We start from the raw sequence: 26,487 nt of genomic DNA, 5'->3' as shown, positions 1-26,487 counted from the left end.
TCCTGGCAGTACAAAACTTAGCCAGCTCATGCTTCAAGAGGGGGCCTAACACAGTTGCAAACTGGATGGTACTGGCTGGGAATGTGCCTCTACCACTCTCTGCAGTGTAATAAACCTACCTACTTGAATGAAAAGTGCTCAGTAAGTATAAAATATTACATATGTACAAGTATATTTAAAGTTAACCAGCATCTCACCTTGTGTTTCATTAACTAATACCATGCATTTCAACACAGCAGGGAGAAGCAACTCAATGTCACATACTTCAGTGCTCTTGGTTCTTTGAAATACTTGAAGGATGAAAGCCAGAACTGAGGCCAGGCGAGGAGGAGGGGAGTTACCTTTGAACTGGAGGTAGTTTTCCCTGGAACAAAATAAAGCTCAGTCTATAACTTATTTTTTCATTAAGCAATGGTACAACAAATAAAATATTACATCCTTTAAATAGAGTATTGCCGTATATCACCAGGAGGGCCATTAAGTAGATTTCTATCATTATGTAGGATCAGCTACTGGCTTCTCTTTGTCTTAGTCTTAGAAATGATTCATAATTAGGGTGACCAGATGTCCCAGTTTTAAAGGGACAGTCCTGATATTCGGGGCTGTGTCTTAATAGGTGCTTATTACTCCCCATCCCATCCCAGTTTTTCACACTTGATATCTGGTCACCCTACTCACAATTCAGCAGAGCACCACAGAGTAGGGGCTTACAACTCACCTATTGTTGTGCTAACCCAGAAATGGCAGTTATCACAATTATGGTCAAATGCTCAAATATGTCTATAAAAGCTGAATCCACACAAAAAATAGACAACTTTTGATTGTGCAAAACCCAATTATACACATGCAAATGGCTACTTATAAGCAATAATACCCAAGAACATATCCTTAAATGCATAAGCTCTTTTCAAACCCACACCATATTTGACCCTTTGCATTTATGCTCTGTGGGCAAACTTCTCCTCAGATCCCCATTTGAGATCTCCACTCCAATTGTCTGCTCTCCTTAAACATACAGAACTCCCATTGTGTAAGTTGACTTTTTCCTTTGTTTCCAGGAAACATCCACCAGATTTCCAAGGACAAAGTATCCAGAACAGCGTGACCTTGAAAATAGGCCTCCAAAATATTTTAAGAATTCTTAGTCAATTATTTTATTTCTTACATGCTTTCTGGTTGATTAAAACCCTAAGAACTTTAACTATTCACAGTCAATATGGTTTGAAGTTATATTAACACAGTTGCTACTACTTCATCTTTGCCAACATTATATTGTAAAGGGACAGACAACCTCTACCTCTGCTCAGCCAGAATAAATACAGCAGGCTCAAATGTAACATTGGTCACAAAGACAAACGGTAACTGACACCCTAGGGCAGGAATGAATTTTGACATCAAGAACATTTTAAGTGTTCCAACTTGATGACTTCAGTTATTGTTTTTCACCAAGAAGATGCAAGAATCTGAACCATAGTTAGTTTGAAATTAGGAATGAGTTTATTGAAATATAAAGACAACCCTTTGATTTTATGAGCTCAAGAGAAAATATATGTAGTACAACAACATAACATTGCATTTACTCATCAGGTAATACAATAACTTATGGAGGATGCAAAATAACTTTCCAGATATCTAACACTAGCTTAAAAAAAAAAATATTGCCCATGAGGAATAAGGCCTGCTTTACATTGGTATAGCCACGTCTCTCAGGGGTATGAAAAATCTACACCTGAGAAACGTAGCTATATTAACATAACCGCCAGTATAGACAGCCCTAGAATTCTTCCCTTGACCTAGCTACCGCCTCTTGGGGAGGTGGAGTACCTGCGCTGATAAGAGAATCCCTGTCGTCAGTGGAGGCAGTGTGTACACTGAAGTGGTGCAGCTGCACCGCTGTAGCATGTTAAGTGTAGACATGTCCTAAGAATAAGTCAGTTAATAAGTGCAACATTTACAAAAAGTTCCAGTGAAACTGAGTACATTACAGTACATGCTCCTCTGGATCTGTCAGCCTGTGCAATGTTAATTTCCCCCCCTCCCCTCTCCCCGGTGTGTATGCATGATGATACAGTGTTTAATTACATAATCACATACTACTTTTCCTCCAGCCCCTGTTCCCATCCCCGTTGGCTCCCAGTCACAGTCTTACTCCCCAGGCTCCTCAACTTGTCTCAGGCCTGGTCTACACTAGGAAATTAGGTCAGTATAACTACGTTGCTCCAGGTTGTGAAAAATCCACACACCTGAACAATGCAGTTAAACCGGCCTAACCACGCAGTGTAGAAAGCACTAGGTTGACAGGAGAATTCTCCCAGCAACCTACCTACCGGGGAGGTGGATTACCTACGCTGACGGGAGAACCCCTTCGTCTTCACTTCGCCAACTAGCTGCAGCAATGCTGCTGAAATGGTTTACATGTAGACAAGCCCTTAGTCTACCTTGCTCCAACTCTTCCCTGCCTCATCTCAGCTAGAGCTGGTCAGGAATTTTTCAATGAAATGGGTTAAATCACAAAATGCTGATTCCTTGAAACCAAAACTTTTAGCGGGAACTTATCAGTTTTGACAAAACTTTTGTTGGGAATGTTTCTCAGATGCAGGATGGAATTTCTGGTCAAAACCAGAGAAAAAGCGTTCCACCACAGAATAACCAATAGTCCAATGGTTAGAGAACTCAGGAATGTAGGAGACCCAGGTTCAAGTAACTGCTCTGTCTGATTTAGAACATGGACTTACACTTGGTTCTCCCACATCCCAGGTGAGTGCCCTAACCACCAGGCTATTGGGTATTCTGGGGTGGATGGTGGGGGTCTTTCTCTGTTTTTTTGCCAAAAAAAAATTGAAAGATCTCTGTTTTGGAACAGGAAAATTTTTGAAATCTCAAAAATGTTAATAGGCCCGGAAAACTGTTTCCCACCCACCTCTCTCCCTGGTTCCTTGCCCAACCAGTCCCAGACGCTCCCTGGGTCTGATCTCAACCCTTCAACCCACCGGCTCCCAGTCCCCATCTCCCCTACCTGCCTCCCAGTTTCTTTGTCCAGCAAGCCCCAGTCTTTCCTACTCCAACCCATTGTTCCAGTTTCCCCTCTCCTACCATCCTTCTTTTTCTCTCTCACATCAAAGCTCCTTGTTCCAGTCTATTCCCTATGCCTGCCAGTTTGGCTCTTATCCTCTCTGCTCAGTACCTTCCCACTGGCTCAGACAGCTTTTTCCTCCATGCTGTCTGAGCCAGTGGGAAGGTACTGAGACAAGAGAGACAGGATCTCTGTTCCAAGTTCCAGTGTCCATAAGTAGCCCAGAGCAGCAATCACAAGGAAAGTCATGTTCAGCCCCAGGATGGATGGAATCTTTGGGGAATTTAGCTGTCTAGCAAGTTTCTACTGAGCATGTGTGAACTGTGATTTTCCAATGGCTTATAATTTAGCCAAATTTGGGGGGATTTTTTCTGACAAAAAAGCCACCCTAGTGCCAAAGTTCAAGTCCTGGCTCCAAAGTATAGAGGCATTAGAGTGTCTCAAAGAAAAGGTCACCAGAATTATTTTAAATGGGCAAGCCAATGTATTTTTCCCTAGCCTCATTCTCAGGTTTTTCTGAAATTTTCCAGATATTTAACCTGAGGCAAAAAACCAGCATGTAAAATTTCAGCCCAAAAGTTAAAATTTGGCAAACTTATAAGCAACTGGAAACAGGGTCTTATAATGGAAAGTGTCAAACAACCTTAATAATAGGCAATGCTAGTAGACCTATCTATAACAATAAATAATAGATTATACCACCACCACCTTCACTAAACACTTATAAAGTGCTTTTCATTGGTAGATCTCAAAGCACTTTACAGAGGTGGGTGGAAATATTATGCCAACAATACCTATTAAGTAACTGAGGCATTGAGTGGTGAAGTGATTTGCCCACAGTTAGAGTCAACAGCAGTGCTCTAAGTAGACCCTGATCTTCTGCCTCCCAGTCCAGTGCCCCATCAATGAGCCAGACTACCTCTGATCTGTCACATTAATTAGAGGTTACAATACAGTATCTAGTTTCTCAAGGATTTGATTGAGGGAAGTAGGCTGTAAGTTTATTTGGTGTTTGGGGAAGAGTACTTTAAGATAGTTTTGTGGTGTTTTAATTGTTAAATTCAAGCTGCTGCGCATGTGCTCAGAGGCTAAGAAGGGTAAATTTTAAATGAATAAATAATGGCCCCAGCGCAAGACATTTGCCTTCTCTTCTGTTCTTTATCGTGTCTGCTCCCAGTTCACAAGGACCAGGATCTCTGATGAACTATTCAACGGAGTCCTGAACCGAGGTTCATTTCAGAGTCTCTATTCTCCCTGCTGTTTTCCAGCCTGCACATTCAGGAAGTAATAGACCAAAAATAAAAATATTTGCACTGCTTTATCTTTTTTCCACTTCAACCTCATTTAAAATAAAACTGAAATAAACCAACATAATAATGTATTTGACATGAGAACTCTTTTCACACAGAAGTCACTAAAAATTTAAATCCTGTAGACACATTCCATTCATCTCCTGTTTATTCATCTAACAAAAAACAAAACAAAACAAAACAAAAAAAAGACATGCCACCTGAAAATTATGCTCTTAGCTGGTCTGTATAATCTGTGTTCTCATTACAGTTATCCTCATTTCCCCCACCATCAACCACCTTCTGATGTTTGCTACAGGCAACTATTGCATCTTGACTTAATTTAGATTAAAAGCTCTTTGGAGCAGGGACTGTCTCTTGTGTGTTTGTACAACCCGCAGCACATGGGGCCCAGATCCAGACTGAAGGCTGTGTGTGCGCTACTCCAATATAAACAATAATAATAATTAATACCAGTGTCCCCCCATGGATTATTTGGGAAGAAGTTAAGTCTAGGTATCTACAAACTGGCTTACTCCTTCTTCAGGCCTTACTTTATGACATGCACAGTGGTCTTCCGCAGATGTAAGGTCTGTGGGATGGTAATAGAATTGCATAATGCCAGCAGCATGGGATGCTGTCCAGTTCCTGGAGAAGATGGTGAAGGAGGGAGAAAGCGCCCAAAATACTGCTGAATAACGCTTCCTAGCAGTTGGTTCAAATAGGCACCTTGAGTTTGGGATTGACAACATATAAAGGACAAGCCCTGTGGAAAGTAAAAAAAATTAACAAGTATAAATATAAATAAGTGTCCAACATCAGGAGGATGCAACAGTTTCTGATGCCTAAAGCTGTGTGTCAGCTATTGCTGCATGCAGAATGAAAGCTTATGCCCAAATAAATTTGTTAGTCTCTAAGATGCCACAAGGACTCCTCGTTGTTTTTGCTGATACAGACTAACATGGCTACCACTCTGAAACCTGCATAGGGAATCTCAATGCTTTGTAAAGCACATTGTGATACTGGAGTACGAAAGGCACCAAGCGAAGTTAAATATTGTTCCTATTAATGACATAATAGAAAAAGTAACTCTTAGAATAAAGGTCTGATAGGAGAGTGTTGGGTATGACATGAAACAAGTTTGTTTCATGTTAGACACCAGCTATACTGGATTTTTGGGTAGGAGGATAGGGGGGTTGTTGCACCAGTTTAAGGCAACGCTTCCTTCAGCGCAACTTATCCTGGGTACATCACACCTTTCTGCTTTGCACTGGTACAGGCTATCTATTGGTATATCTACAATGTTTAATTACACTGGTGCAGGTACCCCTAATCTGGACAAGTCCTTAGAAGTGAAAACAAACAGCAGAGAGATGGGAACATCAATGGAAAACCAATTCTGAGAAAGGCCTCCGATCACTACTGTAATAGTGAGTTTATATTTGCTGCAGGATGGCCAAAGTTCTGTTTTCCTACAATTTTGAGTTTCCTTGTGAGACAATCCTTCAGGATAGGATTATAGCAAGGACTGGGCTGTCACTTCTTCCCATAGTGCTTCTACAGCAACCAAGTGTAAATGACACCATCCTGGCCTCTACACAGGGAAGGAACTGGTCATATTCTCCTAATGGGGGCACTAAGGTTGATGAAATAGGGCTGCAAAGGTGTTTTTCCTTACCTGTTGTTCTACTCAAATGATCATGCTGATTCTATAACAGTAATATACAAGGTGTACCCCTATCTTATACCAACTCAAGAAGATACAGACTGAAACTGACCAGGATCACATCAATTTCACTTTGTCCTGGCAATAAGCTAGTTATAAATTTGACTTCTAAAATTATATCAGTGGCAGAGGCATATATGGGAATGAAGAAAATATTGTATACAACCTACATTTATATAGAGGAAGAGCCAAATTCACACAGCAGTGTTCTGGTTCTATAGTCTAGATAAGTTTTTTAATATTTTTCAGCTTCCAAAATCTGCTCTATGTTATTTTTGGCACAGCATATTCTTCAAATCTGATTTTATATTCTAAATTTTGCAGACAGCTGGTCACAAATAGTAAAAACTGAAAAATGCGAAATTTCAAAGTTGTTTTTATTTCAGAGTGTCACTTTTTTTAAAATTGAGTTTAAACAAAACTTATTGAAATATTATTTACCAAAACCCAAGTCAAAAAAATGGTAAATGGATGTCTTGCTTATTATTTTTTAATACAAGAAATGAAACAATTCAATGTAAACAACTTTTGGTGAAAATGTTTAATTTTTGAAAAAGGCTATTTTTTTTCCAATGAAAAATTATACCAGCTCTAATTTTGGATGTAAAATATACACCCCCCCACACACAAAAATTAAAAGCAGAAAAAATAAATTAAAAGTCATTTCAGTGGCAAGTATCCGAACAAAGTTAGCTCCCTAAAGAAGCTCATGATGGTGGTGTCAAGAGACTATGCAATAATTCATTATTGCTTCTTTTCTTGCTGCCTCTTTCCTCGTGGTGGTTTATTTTACAGAGTAAGGTGAAAAATCATTAGACATGTGTAAAAAAAATTGTAGCAGTGTAAAGCCTGCTACAGATTGCTTTTTTACATTGGTCATGTTGTAACCAAAACCAAAATCCATTAAAAAACACAATGAATAAACTAGGCAGCAAATGTCTGCCCAATGAGTGAGCTGAATAATGTCTTTAGTGAAATTAATATATATTATTAATAATATATTAATATATGTGAAGAAAAAAAAAATCCCCTACCTGTGTAATAGGTTTCTGTGAGAGTAGGTCCATCACAATAGGTCCTCCTCCCTTCACTGGTGACTGACAGGAAGAAGGATGAGTTAGAGGGGGAAAAAAGATAGCCCTATCCTGTCACAAAGTGTCATAGTGGAGAGTGCACTCAGAAACCAGAAAAAGAAACTTCCTTGGAATTCACACACTAATAGGTTGATCAAACAAACTGGGAGGCTTCTTGACATTTTCTGGAATTGAGTGTCATTTTTCTGGAGAACAGATGTTTTGGTTCCATTCTCAGGGAAGAGAGAAATCCAGAAACTCAAAAACCAAGGAGCTTAAGGACCTGTCTGACAGATAGATGTTGCCTGAGGATAACTCAGACACCACTGAAAGAATGTTTTAAGTGTGTCTTATGTGAAATACATGCAGGTTGTTATTGAAGTTTATTTATTATGGTCTTGTATCTTCTGATGAGATGTTGCACTAGATGTACATGGAAGATTGCTTCTTGTGGCACAGCTGTTAATAAGACTTAAGAGATTCCATATTGAATTCCCTTTATTCCAAAAACTAGCACAGCTACCTGCAATCTAAGATTACTCTCAAGTCTCCTGAATGCTTCAACACTAGAAACAGGAGAGAAAAGACATTCATCTAGCTGAGCTGAGGGACAGGAAGAACACCACATAACTTGGGAGTATAGGATACACTTGTTTACAGCTTCTCCTTTCCTCAGGCTGAAGAAATAATAATATTAGCAACATTAAGTATTATTATTATTATTTATTAAAGGATTAGATGAGGGAACGCTCCTTGAGCTTGAGAGAAACAAGGCAAATTCTCAGAGCAGCCAGGTGAAAAGACAAAAATAATCCACTTGGCTGATAGTATGTTTTCTTATTCTTAGGAAATGGGTAATTCTGCTTCTAAACATATTTAGCCATCCTAACGAAGACAATACCAAAAAGTGTGCCTTTACTGAATGACAGGGATGGAAGTGACTGTTTGTTCGGAAGTTCAGTGACATACTCCACTGGCTAAAAATTTAACAAAAATGTTGACAAAGTTGAAGTAGCATCACGGATTCTAGGTCATCAGTAGCCAAAATAATATGATTTAAGTTACTTTTCATTTTTCTTTAATTATTTTATGAGAAGATAGAGCTATCTATCTTGACACCCAAACAAAAAGAACTCTGGTGACAAAAGATTTATTTAGAATTGTGCTGAAGCCTTTCGTTCCTGAATCAAATACCTTCCTAAAGATGCTTCCATTTTCCTGTTTGATGGATCAGATAAAGCTACCTCTTCAAAAGACATATATGATTTTGTAGATCACCCAGTAATATGGGAGTCTATTTTTAGAGAGGCCCTCAGACCATTTTTCTCCTTAGGGGAGGGTATTATATGCTTTTTGGCAGAGGAAGTTTATCAGCTCATGGGTGATAAACTTCCCCCTCATGGGTCTTCCCTCTCATGGACCTTTACTCTAGATTGGAAATAGTGCAAAAACACCTTTCTTTTTGTGAGCATCAGGAAAAAACACTTCTCTGTGACAGCAGAATCCTCAGTCAAGTCTTGGGCACTGATCTCATTAGGTGGCTCATGTCCTCTTCTTTAAAGCGCCTCAGTGAAGAGTCAACAGACCCCGAAGAGGATGCTGAATAAATTTCCCCTGCCTCTTCAAACCTTCTGAGAGAGAAGCTTGGATTTCTTTTTTGCACACAAATGCATGTCAGAATTGTTATGCAATATAGGGCTCTTTGTTTGGCAACGAAGAGTACTTCTTGCTCTTATAAGTGTTTAGAGAAGGCAAGATCTCCATGGAGGCCAAGATAGAGAGTTGATACAGTAGCATCAGAGAGTTTGGCTTCACTGAGGTATTTTGCCAGCTCCATATCCTAAGTGGCAAAGTGGACTGAGCAAAAGCTCTGTCAGGTGACTTGGAGAAACGTTCATGCCACCAGTGGCCTAGGAAGCAAATACAAGCATGAGTACTATCTTCTTTTGGTAGATCCTGTCAGAAGTTAGCTGGGAACCTGCCCTCTTGTGTGAAGGAGAGGACAAACCTACATTGCTAGACTGGAGCTAACTGGGTTTTGGACTGGAGGTCTGACCTCATCCATTTCAGACACACAGACCTTCTTTATACAGCAGATAGGCATTACAGAGAATGTTGATAAAGGCTGCCTGATTTTTCTCCACTTTTATCATGTTTTTCAGGCATCTTCTGAAGAAAGAGAAAAAAAAGTCTCCTGAAGAGACGTGCATGCCAGCATCATCTCCTCACTTAAGCAGAGTGGCAATAGATTTCTGTGTGCACTAACAACAGGGACTCTGTGCCAGGAAATGCTTCTTTCTTCTGATTCATCCATCTATCTGTCAATCACCTATGAAGAGAGAAGGACCTTTTAGTATGCACTGCTGGTACTATTCACTGCAGAAACACCAAACTGTCTAATGATGACATATAATGTCAGTCCTGCTGATGGAATAAATCTGTTCACAATTAATGTTGTACAGTGCCTATAAAATACATGCTATAATTCACAAAATGCGGTACTGAACTTCTTCAGATCTCTGACAGTACCGTATAGTACAGATGAGGGCTTTGAAGGCCTGTCCCTTGAGAGATGCTGAGCATGCTCAATTCCATTAAAGACAACAGGAGCTGCGCATGCACAGTGCCTTTCAGGATCAAGCTCTTATAATACTGATAATTTGAACAGAGGACACTACAGGCCCCATATATATATATAATACATATTCATTTCACATACACGCATCATATTCTGCAAGACATTTATACCACTAAATTTGGAAATAATAGTTTTAGTGCACAAACACTGTTACCTTCATCACTGTTGGCAAATTATACCAACACTCCTCCAAATCATTTTCTAAATCCATTTATCAGCAATTAGAACGATTTTCGGATTCCCAGTAATAAACTTCAGCAATTCACTAATACATAAAACCAGCTCTACAACAATGTTTCCAAAGGAATAAAATGCCTAATGTTGGATGTTATATGCCTTGCCTCCTCATCTCACAATTAAAAACAGTGCCATAAAAACTTTAAAATGGCCTCACCTTCTAATGTCTGACACTTAACCACTCTGCACACAACTTTGACAACAAATCCTATCAAATTCTTAACTACAGCATTTCCTAAGAGGTCATCAGCTGTCACAAGAACAGTCTGTACAATGGTAGAAGAAACAACCTTCCTTCAGCACCTCCTAAGATAAAAAAAAGTACCAGTTTAAAATTGTGAAGTGATGCCAGGGCCTCAGCAAGCCTGAGAAGGCTGGATCAATTAGGGAACACTAAAGAATCTCCAGTAAGTATCCTGAATGTAGTGGAGAATGGACCCTAGGTATCAGGAACCCCTCGAGATGTGTACATGTTACTTAGGGTTTTCTGAACCCAAACCTATTGGTAACTATCTTTTCTTCCAGATAGTTTCAGGAAATAAATCAGTGGGAACACAGCTCCTCCTCTGATGAACGATTGGTACAAACGCGAGTGCTTTTGCCCCCAAATCCCTTTTTATTGAGTCCAAAGCACACATCTAAAATAGCAACAGTTTAGAACAACCCAGATATAATTACCAAAAGTCTGAGATGGTGTCGAGTGGTCAGTGGTAGGTTTCTAATGGCCAGCCTTCCTCCTAGTTGCTGGGGAGTTGAGTGTCAGCCTTCTAGCTCGTAGAAAACCTCTCTGAACTTCTCCAACTCATGCACTCAGACACATCTTTTTATAGGTTGCTCAGAACAAAGCGCATAACTCAGTCACCCCTTGCAAACTAAAAATTTTCCTAACATCAACAAGCAGCTCCTAGTATCATATCAACAAAAACTCATAATCAGGAACATCCATATCCCAAGTCAGCTAGCCACACTTTCGCCCATTCCCATGGTTCCTCCAATTTTACTTTCTATCCTTATCAGCAAAACTGCAGCTGCAGCTATTTTATATGCTTACACAAAGCTCAAATTATTCGTGACTACATGGTGTTCTCGCTTCCAGTTAATGGTGGCTAAGTGGACAAAATGGGTGTGGTGGTGTCAAATCAATTTCTCTCATACATAAGTTCTTTAGCTCACATTTATTTAAGCAGCTAACTAAACTAAACTAAAAACTAAACTAAAATAAAATAAATGCAGTAAGTGTAATTAGACAAACAAACAAAAAACACACTATGGCCAATCTTAATGCAGTTCTTAATTCATGCACGTGGCATTCAGACATATGCAATGGGCACCCTAGATATACCTGATATTTATTTTCATCTCTCTAAAACATACCTACAGTTTGGGGGTTTTAGCGTAGTTAGAACATATCACAGTGATCATAATGAACTCCCACAATAATACTTACTTGAGATTCTAATAAACCACACCTATTCATGCTGTAGCCCTCAAAGTACTCTCAATACAGAAAATCAAAAGAAAAAAAGGAGAGGGGGAGAAAGAGAGAGAGGAGCTTTGCCATATTCCCTAAAAGATCTCGGCTTTGCCAGTATAAGCTAGGGAAGTTCCAGATTTGAGGACCCCTTAGGAAGAGAGCCCCCTTCTTTTTAAATCAGGGCCCTGTTGCCTTGAGTAATTTGCCAATTGCAACTGCAATAGTATCACATGGGGAGTGTAATGGTTTGGCAAATCTGTCTACATACAAACTTATTAATTCCGGTGGATTTTATGAAATTCATTGTATTTGGAATCAGCCACTTTTTACCAGCACTGGTGGCACATCTCTCCCAGGCCAGTAACAATGGAGAGTCATTAACATGAATAGCCACAAAGAGTAAGAGCACCTTAGAACAATGGGATGGTTCAAGCGTACGGAAACTGGTTTTCCTCAGATCGTCTGCAGAGGGATGGAAAATCCCCAGAAGGAGAACAAAAAAAATCAGGCATTAGGACTGGCTGTTAAAAACTCAGATGCAGCGCACACACAAAGGGATGTGGTTTCTGGTTCAGAGGGAATCTTTTGACTGCCAGACCAGCTCAAGCTTGCTTACAGGAGTCAACAAGGAGAATGCATGACCAGGGAGAGAAGACTGAGTCAGATGAGTCGAGTCCAGGGACTCCTGAAGGGACTGGCTACAAACCCAAAGACATCTTGGAGTAGTGAGGGGGCAAAGGAGGGATGGGTTTTGAATGCAGGTTTTTTGCATGGATCTGTAAGTCTCTAGGCTTTCTCTATGAATACAGCATGGGTACTTTGCAAAGCCTCACTGTCATATGCCCCGGAAAGGCTAAACTTTAAACTGGACTACCCACTATGGCAGAGATCTGGGATAGGGTGTGCTTAAGCTATTGGGGAGATTGGAGGGAGGGCGGGGCAGCACTGGTCTTGCGACCTAGGGCAAGTGGATTGTGGGGTCCCACTTTCAGAAAAGGGTATCAGCAGAAAGTCAGCACTCAAGGAGTGAGGCTAGAGGGCAGAGACAATGCCTGGCGTCTGACCAGATTCAGGGCAGGGTGCTCAAAAGCTCACGGATCCAGCAGATAGGTCCACACTCAGCAGCGTAGGGAGTGTCCTGCAGGGGGAGCGCAATAAGGACTGCGTCAGGGAGCGAAACCAGGGAGCACTGCTTAATTTGTAATGAAAGAGGTGCCGGGGCTCTGGCAATTGTTTTTACATTCATAACTGATGCAGCAAGCCCAGAGATGCCGGGGTTCAGCACTGGCACAAATTAAGCACTGCCAGGGAGCTAGGACCCAAACCATCTAGGACTTTATAGAAAACCATTATCTGAAAAGTACACCCAGAAGCCTATTGGTTTTCAGCACAGACTACAGAGCACCAGTGTAATATACTCTGTGGATGAAATACCACTTAGCAAGCAGGCTGCCACATTCTGTAGTAATATCAGCTTCCAGATGGTCACAAGGTATAGACAGCATCTCAAAATTCCCACAAACCAGCAAAGAACTAAGTCATATACTGCTATGTCATTATATAGTGATATTCATTTTACTATGACATGCCATCAACCACAATGTGACTTTTGGATAAAGGAAGAAAGCTGTGGGATGTCTACAATGTTACCACAACATCTGAATTTAATTACAGCCTTGTATTACTTAGTTGTTTTTAAGGACAGTGGCAAGAAGTTTATGCTCAAAGTTGGGTTTTGAGGGACCATAAAAAAGGGTTTGACAGAAAATAATGTACACATTTAATTATTTATTTTTAAAATAGGTCTTTTCGCTCCTTCAACCCCAATGTAAACAACCTCCTGCACTTCCAGTAAGCCTTACAGCATTTTGAGAGTAAATGAAAATGTGCGGGGGGTGGGGGAGAAACAGACTACAACCAATACTGGAACCAATGACTGGACCAAATCCACTGTCAAACCACTGAGATAACAACAGGGTCTTCTCAGAAAGTCCACAAACACAAAAAACAGTAAAAAATAAACATTTAAAATTATCTAACCCCTAGTAAACTAGAGTGTTATTAAGGTATATTTAATAACGTATATTTACAAATTCATGTTTGCTTTCTAATCTCAACCAGTGTCCTTTTATCCATTATGCTTATTTGATCTGCTGTGTCAAAAGTCCCTCATTTCACAAGCCAGTGTTGGCAATAGGTCAGCTAAATCTTCTCTATACACAATGATCAGGCTAGCGTATATTGGAGTGCATCCTCCATCACTGCTATACATATTCAGAGAGAGGTGAACTAACTGGGGTGGCTTTTTTTCCTCCCACTCTCCACAAGAGGAAAAATGCTACCACTTCTTGTGCTTGATTTAAATGAGATCAAAGGCATTTTTGTAGAAAAAAATTCCATTGCTGTTCAAGAAGTTGTTTGCTTGCTGATAAAGGAATTCAGATATTTACCTGAAGATAAAGAGGAAGATTTTCCCGAATGGCAGACAGCATAACGGCAGGCAGCTCTTTGTCTTGCTGAAACACGACAAGTGGCAATAGCAAGCTATCTATGATGCGGAACAAAAGCTGTTGTGCTTTGGAAGTTGCCAGTATTGGTGCCCAGAACTTTACAAGGCCTCCTATTGAAGAACAGTCAAGAAACCCAAAAAAGTAAATTACAAGCAGGCAAAAAAAATTCCAAACAGGCAGTCTGTTGTTACATTAATCCACAGGTAACCATAGCAACCCAGTTGTCTCATTTTCAAGTACAGTCTGCTTAGTGAACCTGGATACAATGAAAGTCCATTTACAGTACAGCAATATGGAAGTCCCAAATTGTTTCAATGCATAACATACAAATTGTCATTTCAATTACAGTGAAGTTGTTTTGCAAAAGGAATGGCTACAACATAAAAGGGGGCCATCTTATTATACCTCTGTGCTATAAGCGTTCCACTATTTAACTACTGTATTTGGCATATTTGTACACTACATCTGCCTCTCCCACACATGCCATAATATGGGTTCTCAAACTTTTTCAGTGTGAATCACATCTTCAACAGACAGATTGCCTTTAGCTTCCATTCACAACTGCATAACAGTCCTATGGCAATAAGAACATTGTTTACATGAAAGAGCAATATTAGGAAAATATTTTATATATATTTTAACTCCTTTTAATGCAATTTACCAGCTGAAAACAAGGAGAAGCCAGGTCCATAGAACCAGGTGCCTCTTTATAGACTGCTGGTGATCTATAGTTTGAAAACTTCCATGCTATATAAGAGCAGCACTTCTTACCTCTTTTCAACACCTTTGTGTACTGATTTGCACAGTTCCCTGTCCTTAGTTTACTGACTGTAAAAGGGTGTTAATGTAAAAATACCTTGACATCCAGGAACAGCTTCATTAAAGCTGAAGTGCAGTTTTTATTGAGGAAATGGCTGCATACTCAGCAGCATTTTATTACTCAAAGTACAGTGCAACTAATATAAACAGTCTAATAAAACAGATTCTTGCCCATACAAAGTAGTTCTCATCAACTGAGCACAATTTGAGTGTATATCCAATTATAAACAAGAAAAGGTTTCCTACGTCACAAAATACGGGGGCATCCCAAGGAAATATGTTCAAGACTGAATAAGTAACCGAAGAGATCAAAAATAGGCTTTTACAAGACGTTATTAATGTATAGAAGTCAACCCATTACCATCTCTAAAACCAACGAACAACAACATTCATCTTGAGGAGTGAAAGAAAACACAGTGATCAATCATAATGAAACACAGTGATCACTTAGCAATATTTCTAATAATGCTGCTAGTGCCCAGTTTTCTTCCAACTACCATACACAAATATTTCGAAGAAGCATAATCACTCTGATCCAGAGTTCTATGCCCATTATCACTGACACTATGTATTTGGTGGCATATGGCAATGCAGTTTAGAGACACGTATGACGCCCATACTTGAGAGGCTTCCAGATTTATCTGGAAAGCATCTTACTGTGTGACTGCAGTTTTACAAGCTCACAGCAGGTGAAGAAATGTCTGAGATTACCTTAACTGACAGAACAAAACCATAATTCCCATTTCACTCACTACTTTTTTACTAAAGGAAAAGGACAATTTCTTGTATCGAGTGGTACAATTTCAGATTCTGATAATATCACCCTTTCCTATGGGCAAGGAAAGAGAGGGAAAAAATACCTTTTAGTCATTTTATTATATAAAAATGGTTCTGGCATCTGCATACTTAACACAGCTCATTTGGTTGATAGCTTATGTACCAGAATATACAGATCTGGGAATCAGAAAATAAAAACATTTACCCATCAATAATTCTGTTAAATCAGATATACATTCGATATTCTACTTAAATGTTAGTTTTGCTTACTTCAGTAAACAATTCCCACTGTTTTAAAGATGGTGCTTTCACTACACATATACATGTGCACACAACCCTCTATCTTTTATTTAAAGGTAGGTAGGCCTTGGGTCAGAGTCTGGCACCTTTATTCATAGTTAGTACCACTTTATTCTTTGAGCAGTCCCATTGGTTTTAATGGCAATACTCAAGGAGTAAGGAACTATTCAGTATGGGTAAGGCTCCCAGAATATGGCATTTAATAATGTGCACACAGGATCGAAGAGAAGAGTGCCAAAGTAATGCTCATTTAATTGATAATTTACATAGTCAGACGCACAAACATAGCATTATAGCAAAGATACTGCAGACTAATAAAAATCCCATTCTGTTGCCATTTTTCCTTGTTTTGTTCCAGTAAAGATTTTCAGTGAACAAAAATATTAAAACCTCATGATTTCAAATGAAAGCGAAACTTTGTTGTATTCACAGCACAACTACAGAGGAAGGATTATTTTTTGGAGGAGAGAAAATATTGTTGTTTCAGAGGATCAAGATAAAAGGGTGAGAAAGATAAAAGAGAAAATTAGGAATTTTGCTTTTTAGTAGTTTTCTGATATTTAATCTTTTAAACGTCAGGAAAATAGATTATTAAAAAGTCCACACAAAAAGTTGTTCACTGGTGCTGTGTTGAGTCACAATATTTTACTCATTCCATACACAAAACTATTTCCTATGCTACTGAATTATGAAACAAGATGATGTACGGCTGCAAAATAATTACCTATAATCGAGTAAGTGAGCTGCAGGCCTTCAGCAGGTCCTTTCTTCTGCAAATAAGGTTTTACATATTTTACCACGTCACCTAGATATTCTAAAGTCTTTGTTACCATGGCAGATTTCTCAGCTACAGTCTGAAGGCCGCTGTAAGTTACACCAACAGCCTGAGAACACAAAGAAAGTTAAATAGATCAGACTCTGTTGGATTTGGTTTGTTTTTATTAAGTACTGTGCTGAAGCTTGGCTAAATAAAATAAAAAAAAAAAAAGCACATTCAAGTTTTGGTTTTACATTGCACATTGTAACTGTCCTGTTTATAAGAGGTACAGTACCTTAATGAATTGGACAAGAGCATTCTTAGGGTCTTGCTTGAAGATTGATTCATCAAAATGTGCCTTTGAGAAGATGTTTTCTATTTCTGAGAGTTTAAAAACCAACCTTGTCATTTCAGTCAGCTGCTCCACATAAACTTTCCCTGTTTGTTATAAAGAGAATATAACGGAGAACGCAGTATACTTTGCTAGTCAATTCCACCTATGGTTGAGTTTTCTATTTATCTGTTAACAAAATCATGAAGTAAAACACAATTCAAAGTCTTTAAAATATGAAGATTCCATAAGTTAAGGTTTCTTACTAGACAAAGGGCTTGTTTCTAAACTAGGCAAGTATCCAACACTGGGTGAGAGTAATGAGTATTAGGAGTAATCCAAGCCCTTCACTCTACCGTTAGCCTTCCAGAATATACATGAATTACAATTTACAGAATATACACGAACAATATATTTTAGAAGATTTGCCCTATAGATAATTAGAAGTGCAGTATTCTAAATAAGCCTGAATAAATATCATTCAGCACATAAGGATGAAGCAGCCAAGAAAGCAAAATATCCAATCTAAAATGGGAAAGAATTATTCATAATTGGATGCTTTTCTTTTTAGGGAGTTCACAGCATGATTCCTGGTTATTTACTTCAGATTTTCACTTTTTTCAGAGCAGTTCTTCATGGGGGAAAAAATAGCTTGTCTCCTTGGGAGCAAGTTTTTGTTCTTTGCTTCCAAGGAAACAGCTCTTTTATCTTTGTTTGTGATAAATTTGTCATATATAGAACAGGCAAAACATCAAGAAATAGCACAAGCCGTGTAAAGAAGCACATTTTGTAATAAGGTAAAAGTAAAGAAATACAAACAAAAATACATTTTGTAATTAATTGAAAATATATGCCATTTTTGCTATATAGAATCACTACAGCAATTCAAACACTAGGGAAACGTGAACACTTACCAACTGTTCGCTCAACATCTGTCCTGGTCAATGTACCAGTAGGCTGATCAATGTACATTTGTAAAATGCATCGAAACCAAGAACGTACTGACAAGGCTTCATAGGATGTATGTCCCATACCAGAAAAAGCTTCAGACAATGTGCTGCACAGATACAGTGGTGGGGGGAAAGGAAATAAGTAAAGAGCTGGAAAAAAGCCTAATTTTACTTTAGTTTTATAGAGAATGTTTTTAGCAACCCTATTTATAACTGTATACAAACATAACACAGAGAGAGGGCCAAACTTGGCATTCCTTTAAATACATGCAACCTACAGAATTTTGCCCAGAGTTTACAGATGCCCAGATACAGGTGATCTGCTATATTCACTAGTGCCATATGTGGCGATATAATTTACAGGTCAGATGTAAGACACAAAACTGATGTATAGAAAATCTGTACAGTTTGTTATTTTTCAATCCAGCAATGGGAGTCTCTCTCTACTTGGAAGAGAGGTGATTTGTTTCGGCAAAAAAGATTGTGACCAATCAAAAACAGTTAAGGAGAAAAACCTCACTAAGGCAATCTAGAGATGGTACAAACGACTGTGACGTGGCTGTAGAGGAGGATAGTTCCTTTTATACTCCCTTGTCAAACACAAAGAGGGCCAGATTCTCCCCTAGCTTACACCACAGCAAATTAGGACTAACTACATCGGAGCCAGTGCAGCTATACTTGTGTACAAAACAGTGTAAGAGAGAAGAAAAATCAAGTGCACAAGTCCATGGCAGCACACTTCCCAGATATTTCCAGCAGCCAAGTCCCACATAAACCCCCAACATCATTTGAAAATATTCTGTCAGACCAAACATCATTTCAACACTGAATATATACGTTAAGTATTATGAAATCGGCACCATTTTATAATATTTAAATGTGTGATGCAATTTATACTCCTGGGGGAATTCTGCACCAAAAAAATTAAAAATTCTGCGCCAAAAAGTTAAAAATTCTGCACACAATATTTTAAAATTCTACAAAATTCTGAAAATTTTATTTGTCAAGATAACTCTACATAATCACACCAGTTTCAATTATTTTGGTAATTTATTTCAAAATACCTGTCAGCAAGTATGTCTGTAACAATACAGACACACACAAAAATTCCCCCAGGACTAGAGAGTTAAAGAAACCCTATGACAACGCAGTTCCTGTTTCTCTGCCCCTTCCCACCCCCCAGAGCCAAGCCATATCCCCCAGCCCAGACATCAGCCCCCTCGCTCCCAGAAGCTAGCTGTGGCCCCCCAGCCCAGATACCCGCCCCCTCCCTCCCAAAACCCAGCTGTGCCCCCCGAGCCCAGACTAGGGTGACCAGATGTCCCGATTTTATAGGGACAATCCCTATATTTCGGGCTTTTTCTTATATAGGCTCCTATTACCCCCCACCCTCTGTCCTGATTTTTCACACTTGCTGTCTGGTCACCCTAGCCCAGACACCCATCTCCCTACAACCCATGGATCCAGAAGGAGAAACAGCCTGTTGCTGGGTCCCAGCCAGGCTTGTGTAGAGTTTCCTGCACACCTCTGTCTCCTTCCCTCAGAGCGTGCAGGGAACTGCAGCTGCTAGGAACTCTCTACTCCCCCCCTTCCCCCCCCCCCGCAGTGCCATCTATGTGTGAGCTGGGCTCTGCTGGGTCCAGCGCCCCTAGTGGCAGCCAGCAGCACTGCAGCCCATTTCTGGGGGGGGGGGGGGGGGATGAAATTATGCAAAAAAAACATTCATTTCTGCAAAATTCTGCATTGCGCACTGGCACAGATTTCCCCCAGGAGTACCTGTTGTGGAGGCAGACAGAGGGGGCATTGTGGCAACTCTATTGGCGGATGAAGCAGATTCATCTGACTCCTAATGAGCGGGTATCATGCCAGGTAGGTGTTGGGTGAGTGCCTGGCTGACCGACTTTGCCAAGGAGCTCAATCACACTAGTTGGTGCTGCGATGCCCTCCTCTGATGTTCCACAGCCTCACGGACTTTTCTGATATATCTAATGAGTGCCTGCTGCTCTTCTGCCCAAGCAGCATGTGCCTGTGTAACTGTACTTAATTGCAGTAGGAACGCCTGACTGCAGGAGAAAACATCTCCTCTGCATATTTCAATTGCACTGGGGAGGAGGTTAGAAAAACACCTATCAGGAATGCTCTAGATAATGCTTAGTCCTGCCATGAGTGCAGGCGACTGGACTAGATGACCTCTCAAGGTCCTTTCCAGTTCAATGATTCATCAAGTTGTGTATACATGAATTTATCACAGTTACTCTTATCCTGTCCCTCTTCCCCCTTCTCCAACCTACTGTTGTGAAACCCACACAATACTGTCTTAAAAATTGTATCGTTAACTCTCTGGAACAGGAGTGCCTACTACGGCCCCAATCTTGCAAAGACATGCTTAACTTCATGCGTTGTGAGGAGCCCAATTTAAATCAATGGGTTTAAAGTTAGGCAAGTGTCTAAGTACCTTGCTGAAGAGCATGATACATGTACAGTGCCAAATGCTGATCTTGACTGATAGGTTGCTCAGATGTCCATAATTTGTGCGCAGAACCTTTATAATTGGTGATAAAGCATCATGTAGAAAGAACCCAGTTTTGATCTCAGAGACCAGGCTGAGTTTGCCGGGGTGATAGAAAAAAAAAAATCATCTTTTTGCTTGTAAATTTAGCTCATTTGATGTAAAAATCATTAACAGTCCATAACCGTGAAGCGCCAGGTTGCCAATGCTTAGATCAGGGGTCGGCAACCTTTGGCACGCGGCCCGCCAGGGTAAGCACCCTGGTGGGCGGGGCCGGTTTGTTTACCTGCCACGTCCACAGGTTCGGTCGATCGCAGCTCCCACTGGCCACGGTTCACCGTTGCAGGCCAATGGGGGCTGCGGGAAGTGGCGTGGGCCGAGGGATGTGCTGGCTGCCAATTCCTGCAGCCTCCATTGGCCTGGAGCGGCGAACCGCGGCCAGTGGGAGCTGCGATCGGCCGAACCTGCGGACGCAGCAGGTAAACAAACCGACCCGGCCTGCCAGGGTGCTTACCTCTGGTGTGCCACGTGCCAAAGGTTGCCGATCCCTGACTTAGATACTTCGGTGACTTGTGCTATAAAATTTTCTAAAGTCAACAAACAAACATATTAAGCATATGATCAAAAATTCTGCCTTGTTTATATAAATTAAAGGGTTGATATGTTAAGAATATCAATTCCTACCAAACAAAGGCCCTATCTTTGGTACTTATCACTCCCATCACCCTTGTATCTGAGCACCTTGCAACATACCTCTGCGGAAAGTACTATTATCCCCATTTGACAGGGAGGGAACCTAGGCATAGAGAGACTAGCTGACTTATACAAAATCACAGGAAAGCAGAGCAGGGAATTGATCCTGGGTCTAAGTCCCAGGCAGCACTCTAACCACTGGACCATCCTTCTCCTCTCTCTTTGAACACTGCCTGTCTGCCATAAGCACTGCATGCCACATAAGCAGCCAAATTTGCTCCTTGTCTCTGCCAGCAAGATTTTGCAACACTTCTAGCTGTTCCAGTCCTCATATCTACTCTGACTGAGATTTACTCCCCTCTTATTTTGAAGCACAACAGAATCATAACCTGGGTTTACTTTGGATAATAACTAACATGTGGTTTAATTTCTTCACCTCCAATGCTAAATACACCCCAGAGCAGAGAGTGAAAGAGAGACACCCCTCCCCCCTCAGAATGAAGGCTCTGATTCAGTGAATGTTTATGTACATGCTTAACTTTATGCAGACCCATTTAAGTCAATGGAACTACTCACACCCATACATTTAAGCATGTTCATGTTTGTAGGATTGGGGCAAAAATCTGTTAAATAAATCTTAGGATTCTACTCAACGTGCTCATTCTTACAGTCTCAGACACTAGTATTGTGCGAAAACCAGTATGAGGTTGCCAGATGAAAACGTCCACAAGTCCAATTTTATTATTTTGGATATTATTGATACTATGCTGCACCCTTCCCTAAATATTTTTGTTATAATAGAAACCTAAAATATTTAATTATTTCTCTTGAATTTAATATTAAGCACCTATCGTCAGATCGCTGTTGCAATATCATAAAAAGTCCAGAGGAATATTAAGACTCAAGCTTAAAACCTGTAAGCATGAATGAAAGGGGATAAACAGATGTTGGAATTACCAAGTCGTAACATTCAACATATTAAAATTCAACTATGGGTGCTACTGCTTTACCTCTTAAGCGGTAGGGATGGTAACAATAGTAGAAGAGGAGGAATAGTCAATATGCAACTAAATAAAGTACAATACTGCGTAGGTCAAGGCATTTCATTTAGCTGCAGTGTAATGGCCTTCAGAAGAGTATTGATACAGAGTTATTGTCTAGATCCCAGTTTTCCAATACCAATTAGCAACAACACTTTTTCCATTTGGAAAAAAAAAGTGACTTGCTGCATGAAAGAAAAATTAACTTTGCAATTTAAATGTCTACCTGTCAACTTTCATTATCCAAAGCCATAAGAAAAAAGCTTTAGAAAATAAAGGAGGACAAAACTTTAATAAATTCAAGGAATCTAGAACTTTGTTATAGACCTTTTGCAATTCTCTAAGAAACTGGACCACTTGAAGGGAGGCACTGCTTTTTAAAATAACATTTTCCTTTAGACCGATGAGCGAATGAGGGGACTTCGTATGCTAGAAAGGATCCGAAAGAACAAGAAGTTTAAATTGTTCACCTGTTTTGTATTAGATGACTGAGATATCTTGATACCAGCTGGGGACACACCATATCATCCCATCCAAACAATTGCATCATTGCTAAAACAGGCTGTGGCTGGAGATCTGATGGAGCTGTACAGGGCATGTCCAAAGCTAACAGAGTAAAACCTGATTTTCAACAGAGAAAAGGGAGGGGCAGAGTGTTAAGTTTCTCCAAATATTTAAAATATATTCCTGTTCTACTAACAAACAGAGTCTGCTATTAGTTATTATTTAATACATATGATTCTGTCACTCCCACAGGCCACAATCATGACTGGGAACCCATCATGCTAGACACCGTTTAAACGCATATGAAGATGCAGTCCCTATCCTGAGGAGCTTACAATCCATGACAACATACAAGATACAAAATTTAGCAGACTGATACAATCAAATACACACCGTTTAAAAATACATTCTCCCTCCCTTCATGCACGAGTACATTTTTTGTCCTATAACCATTTTTAAAACACTTTCTTCCTCCAGGAATGAATTTTGGAGGATTAAACTATATTTCGAAAGGTATGGGATCTGAAGAATTGTGTTTCTTGCTATGTTTAGAATAAACTTTTGTAAATGAGAGTTCCGGGGGGGGGCGGGGGGGCGGGGAAGAGTGTAAATACAATGCTAATGACAAAAAGTTACTTTTGAACTGAACAATCCCACGTAGGCCAACACAACATCTTCAGATCTAGAAAACTGTAAAATGAATACCTGCCACAGAATTTTTTTTAGAGACACAAAGTTGGTGAGGTAATATCTTTTATTGGACCAACTGCTGTTGGTAAGAGAGAGAAGCTTTCGAGCTACAATTTAGATGTCACAATTTTTCTCTCACCAGCAGCAGTTGGTCCAATAAAAGATATTACCTCACCCATCTTGTCTCTCTAATATCCTGGAACCGACACAGCTATAACAACACTGCATACAGAATTTTTTAATGAGACATAACCATGCTCTTTAAATCGGTGGGCCACCATGGAACCTACATCCAACACTAACAATAAAAAAATTATTCTCATAGCTCATTCTTTATGCCATGGATAACAAATACATTTCAAGGCAGGCAGGAGACATATCGTGGAATGCTGATATGTTATTAGACTAAATGAAATCGGCAACAGGAAAGGAGGTTTGGAAGACTGATCTTTATTTTTTGATAAAATGTAAGATGCTCACCAGCTCCCAGCTTCCCAGAAACCAGCATATTAATAAATTAACAGTATACTTTGAACTACATGTATCCAGAAGCTGATTTTTGACTAGCTGAAGTACAGAATAAGTCAATTCTCAGAAACAATACAAATTCAGCTATTTGAATTAATGGAACAGGGCTAGGTCTGTGGTCTTACTACAAGTCCCCAGTAAGGGTCAGTGCGTAGTTTTGCCACCCCAGAAGCAGGCTAAGGACCTTTTGTGAACTACAGTCACAATATGGTGCCTAGTTCACCCCTTACCCCAGGGAAGGAAGTAATCATGCCAACCTTATATACTTAGCACAGATTACTTTCCCCACCATGGTGGTTCAGCAGTGTTGGCCAGTGCTGGGGGTAAAAGTTGGGAAACTGAGTCACAAGTCCACCCAATTTAGGCTTAATCAATTTTTGGTTTTATTAATACCATTTCAGAAAGAAATATCACTAAGGGTATGTCTACACTATGAAATTAGGTCGATTTTTATAGAAGTTGATTTTTTAGAAATCGACTTTATACAGTTGCATTAAGTCGGCGGAGTGCGTCCACAGTACCGAGGCTAGCGTTGCTTTCGGAGCGTTGCACTGTGGGTAGCTATCCCACAGTTCCCGCAGTCTCCGCCGCCCATTGGAATTCTGGGTTGAGCTCCCAATGCCTGATGGGGCAAAAACATTGTCGCGGGTGGTTTTGGGTACATGTTGTCAGGCCCCCCTCCCTTGCTCCCTCTGTGAAAGCGACGGCAAACAATCATTTCTCAACTTTTTTCCTGGGTTACCCGTGCAGACGACATACCACGGCAAGCATGGAGCCCACTCAGCTCACCGTCACTGTACGTCTCCTGGGTGCTGCTGGCAGATGAGGTACTGCATTGCTACACAGCAGCAGCTCCTTGCCTTCGCGGCAGCAGATGGTGTAATACGACTGCTAGCCGTCGTCGTCGTCTCCTGGATGCTCCTGGCTGACCTCGGTGAGGTCGGTCAGGGGTGCCTGGGCAGACATGGGTGCTCCTGGCAGACCTCAGTGAGGTCAGTCAGGGGCGCCTGGACATAAATGGGAGTGACTCCAGGTCATTCTCTTCTTTAAGTTTCATCTCATGGAGATTCAGTCCTGCCTGGAACATCATACGAGCTGGAGGCTTCTGCCTCAGGCTGCTCTCCTAGCCGGCAGCACCACGCGGTCGCACCTACCCCAGACTACTCTTGCTCCCATGGCTCATGAAGCCTGGAAAGTAGTAAGGAGAAGTTCAACTATAGGCTGAGCAAGTGCAGAATGGTGGTAGGAATGTGCATTTGGACATTTAAAAACGCACTGGTGCAGTTTACTGTCTCGGTTAGACCTCAGCGAAACCAATATTCCCATCGTTATTACTGCTTGCTGTGTGCTCCACAGTATCTGTGAGAGTAAGGGGGAGACATTTATGGTGAGGTGGGAGGTTGAGGCAAATCGCCTGGCCACTGATTACGCACAGCCAGACACCAGGGTGGTTAGAAGAGCACAGCAGGGCGCGCTGTGCATCAGAGAAGCTTTGAAAACCAGTTTCATGACTGGCCAGGCTACGGTGTGAAAGTTCTGTTTGTTTCTCCTTGATGAAAACCCGCCCCTTTGGTTCACTCTACTTCCCTGTAAGCCAACTGCCCTCCCCTCCCACCTTTGATCATCGCTTGCAGAGGCAGTAAAGTCATTGTTGTTTCAAATTAATGCATTCTTTATTAATTCATCACACAAATGGGGGGATAAATGCCAAGGTAGCCCGGGAGGGGTGGGGGAGGAGGGAAGCACTGGGTGGGGTGGTGGAGGAGGGGAGAAGGGAAGGAGAAGGCCACACCGCACTTCAAAACTTATTGAATGCCAGCTTTCTGTTGCTTGGGCAGTCCTCTGGGGTGGAGTGGAGTTCTGATAGCACGGATACCTCTCACCATACAGCGATCAGATCCAGTACCTCCCGTTTGGTCCATGCTGGAGCTCTTTTGCGATTCTGGGACTCCATGGTCACCTCTGCTGATGAGATCTGCACAGTCACCTCTGAGCTCGCCACGCTGGCCAAACAGGAAATGATATTCAAACGTTTGCGGGGCTTTTCCTGTCTACCTGGCCAGTGCATCCGAGTTCAGATTGCTGTCCAGAGCAGTCACAATGGAGCACTCTGGGATAGCTCCCGGAGGCCAATACCATCAAATTGCGTCCACACTACCCCAAATTCGACCCAGCAAGGTCGATTTCAGTGCTAATCCGCTCGTTGGGGAGTACAGAAATCGATTTTAAGAGCCTTTTAAATCGACAAAAATGGCTTCGTTACGTGGACGGGTGCAGGGTTAAATCGATCTAACGTTGCTAAATTCGACCTAAACGCGTAGTGTAGACCAGGGCTCAGTGTCTGGACATACATTTATGCCATCCAGATAACAACAGATGAGACAGAATTGGTAAATAGGCTCAAGTTGCCACATTCTGGAGCACTGGGAGGTTCTTCCACCTTCCATGATAGTTTCACCTACTCTGATCCCTTGGTCTGGTCCTTCAGCCCTGTTCTTCAGTTTCTGGTCCAGTGTTTCTCCAGTTTGGGTCCATGTTCGCTTAATCTTTTATACATTTCTACAGTACA

At 40.8% G+C, this 26,487-nt stretch overlaps 1 protein-coding gene across 1 annotated transcript in view; it reads right to left on the bottom strand.

The window, feature by feature from the left end:
• The window catches only part of MMS22L (MMS22 like, DNA repair protein), a 133,753-nt gene that overhangs the window by 6,530 nt on the left and 100,736 nt on the right, over positions 1-26,487 (bottom strand). Inside the window, exons 16-22 of the mRNA XM_024192653.2 lie at positions 22,667-22,817; positions 17,919-18,061; positions 16,969-17,111; positions 16,641-16,800; positions 13,961-14,130; positions 4,917-5,128; positions 198-364 (exon numbers count right to left, since the gene is read on the bottom strand). Coding sequence (XP_024048421.1) covers positions 198-364; positions 4,917-5,128; positions 13,961-14,130; positions 16,641-16,800; positions 16,969-17,111; positions 17,919-18,061; positions 22,667-22,817 — 1,146 coding nt within the window. The remainder of the gene's footprint in view (positions 1-197; positions 365-4,916; positions 5,129-13,960; positions 14,131-16,640; positions 16,801-16,968; positions 17,112-17,918; positions 18,062-22,666; positions 22,818-26,487) is intronic.

The sequence above is a fragment of the Terrapene carolina genome, unplaced genomic scaffold, assembly GCF_002925995.2.
Source record: "Terrapene carolina triunguis isolate 2854851 unplaced genomic scaffold, T_m_triunguis-2.0 Scaffold42, whole genome shotgun sequence".
Lineage (NCBI taxonomy): Eukaryota > Metazoa > Chordata > Testudines > Emydidae > Terrapene > Terrapene triunguis.
This window is presented reverse-complemented; position numbering and strand designations above follow the sequence as displayed.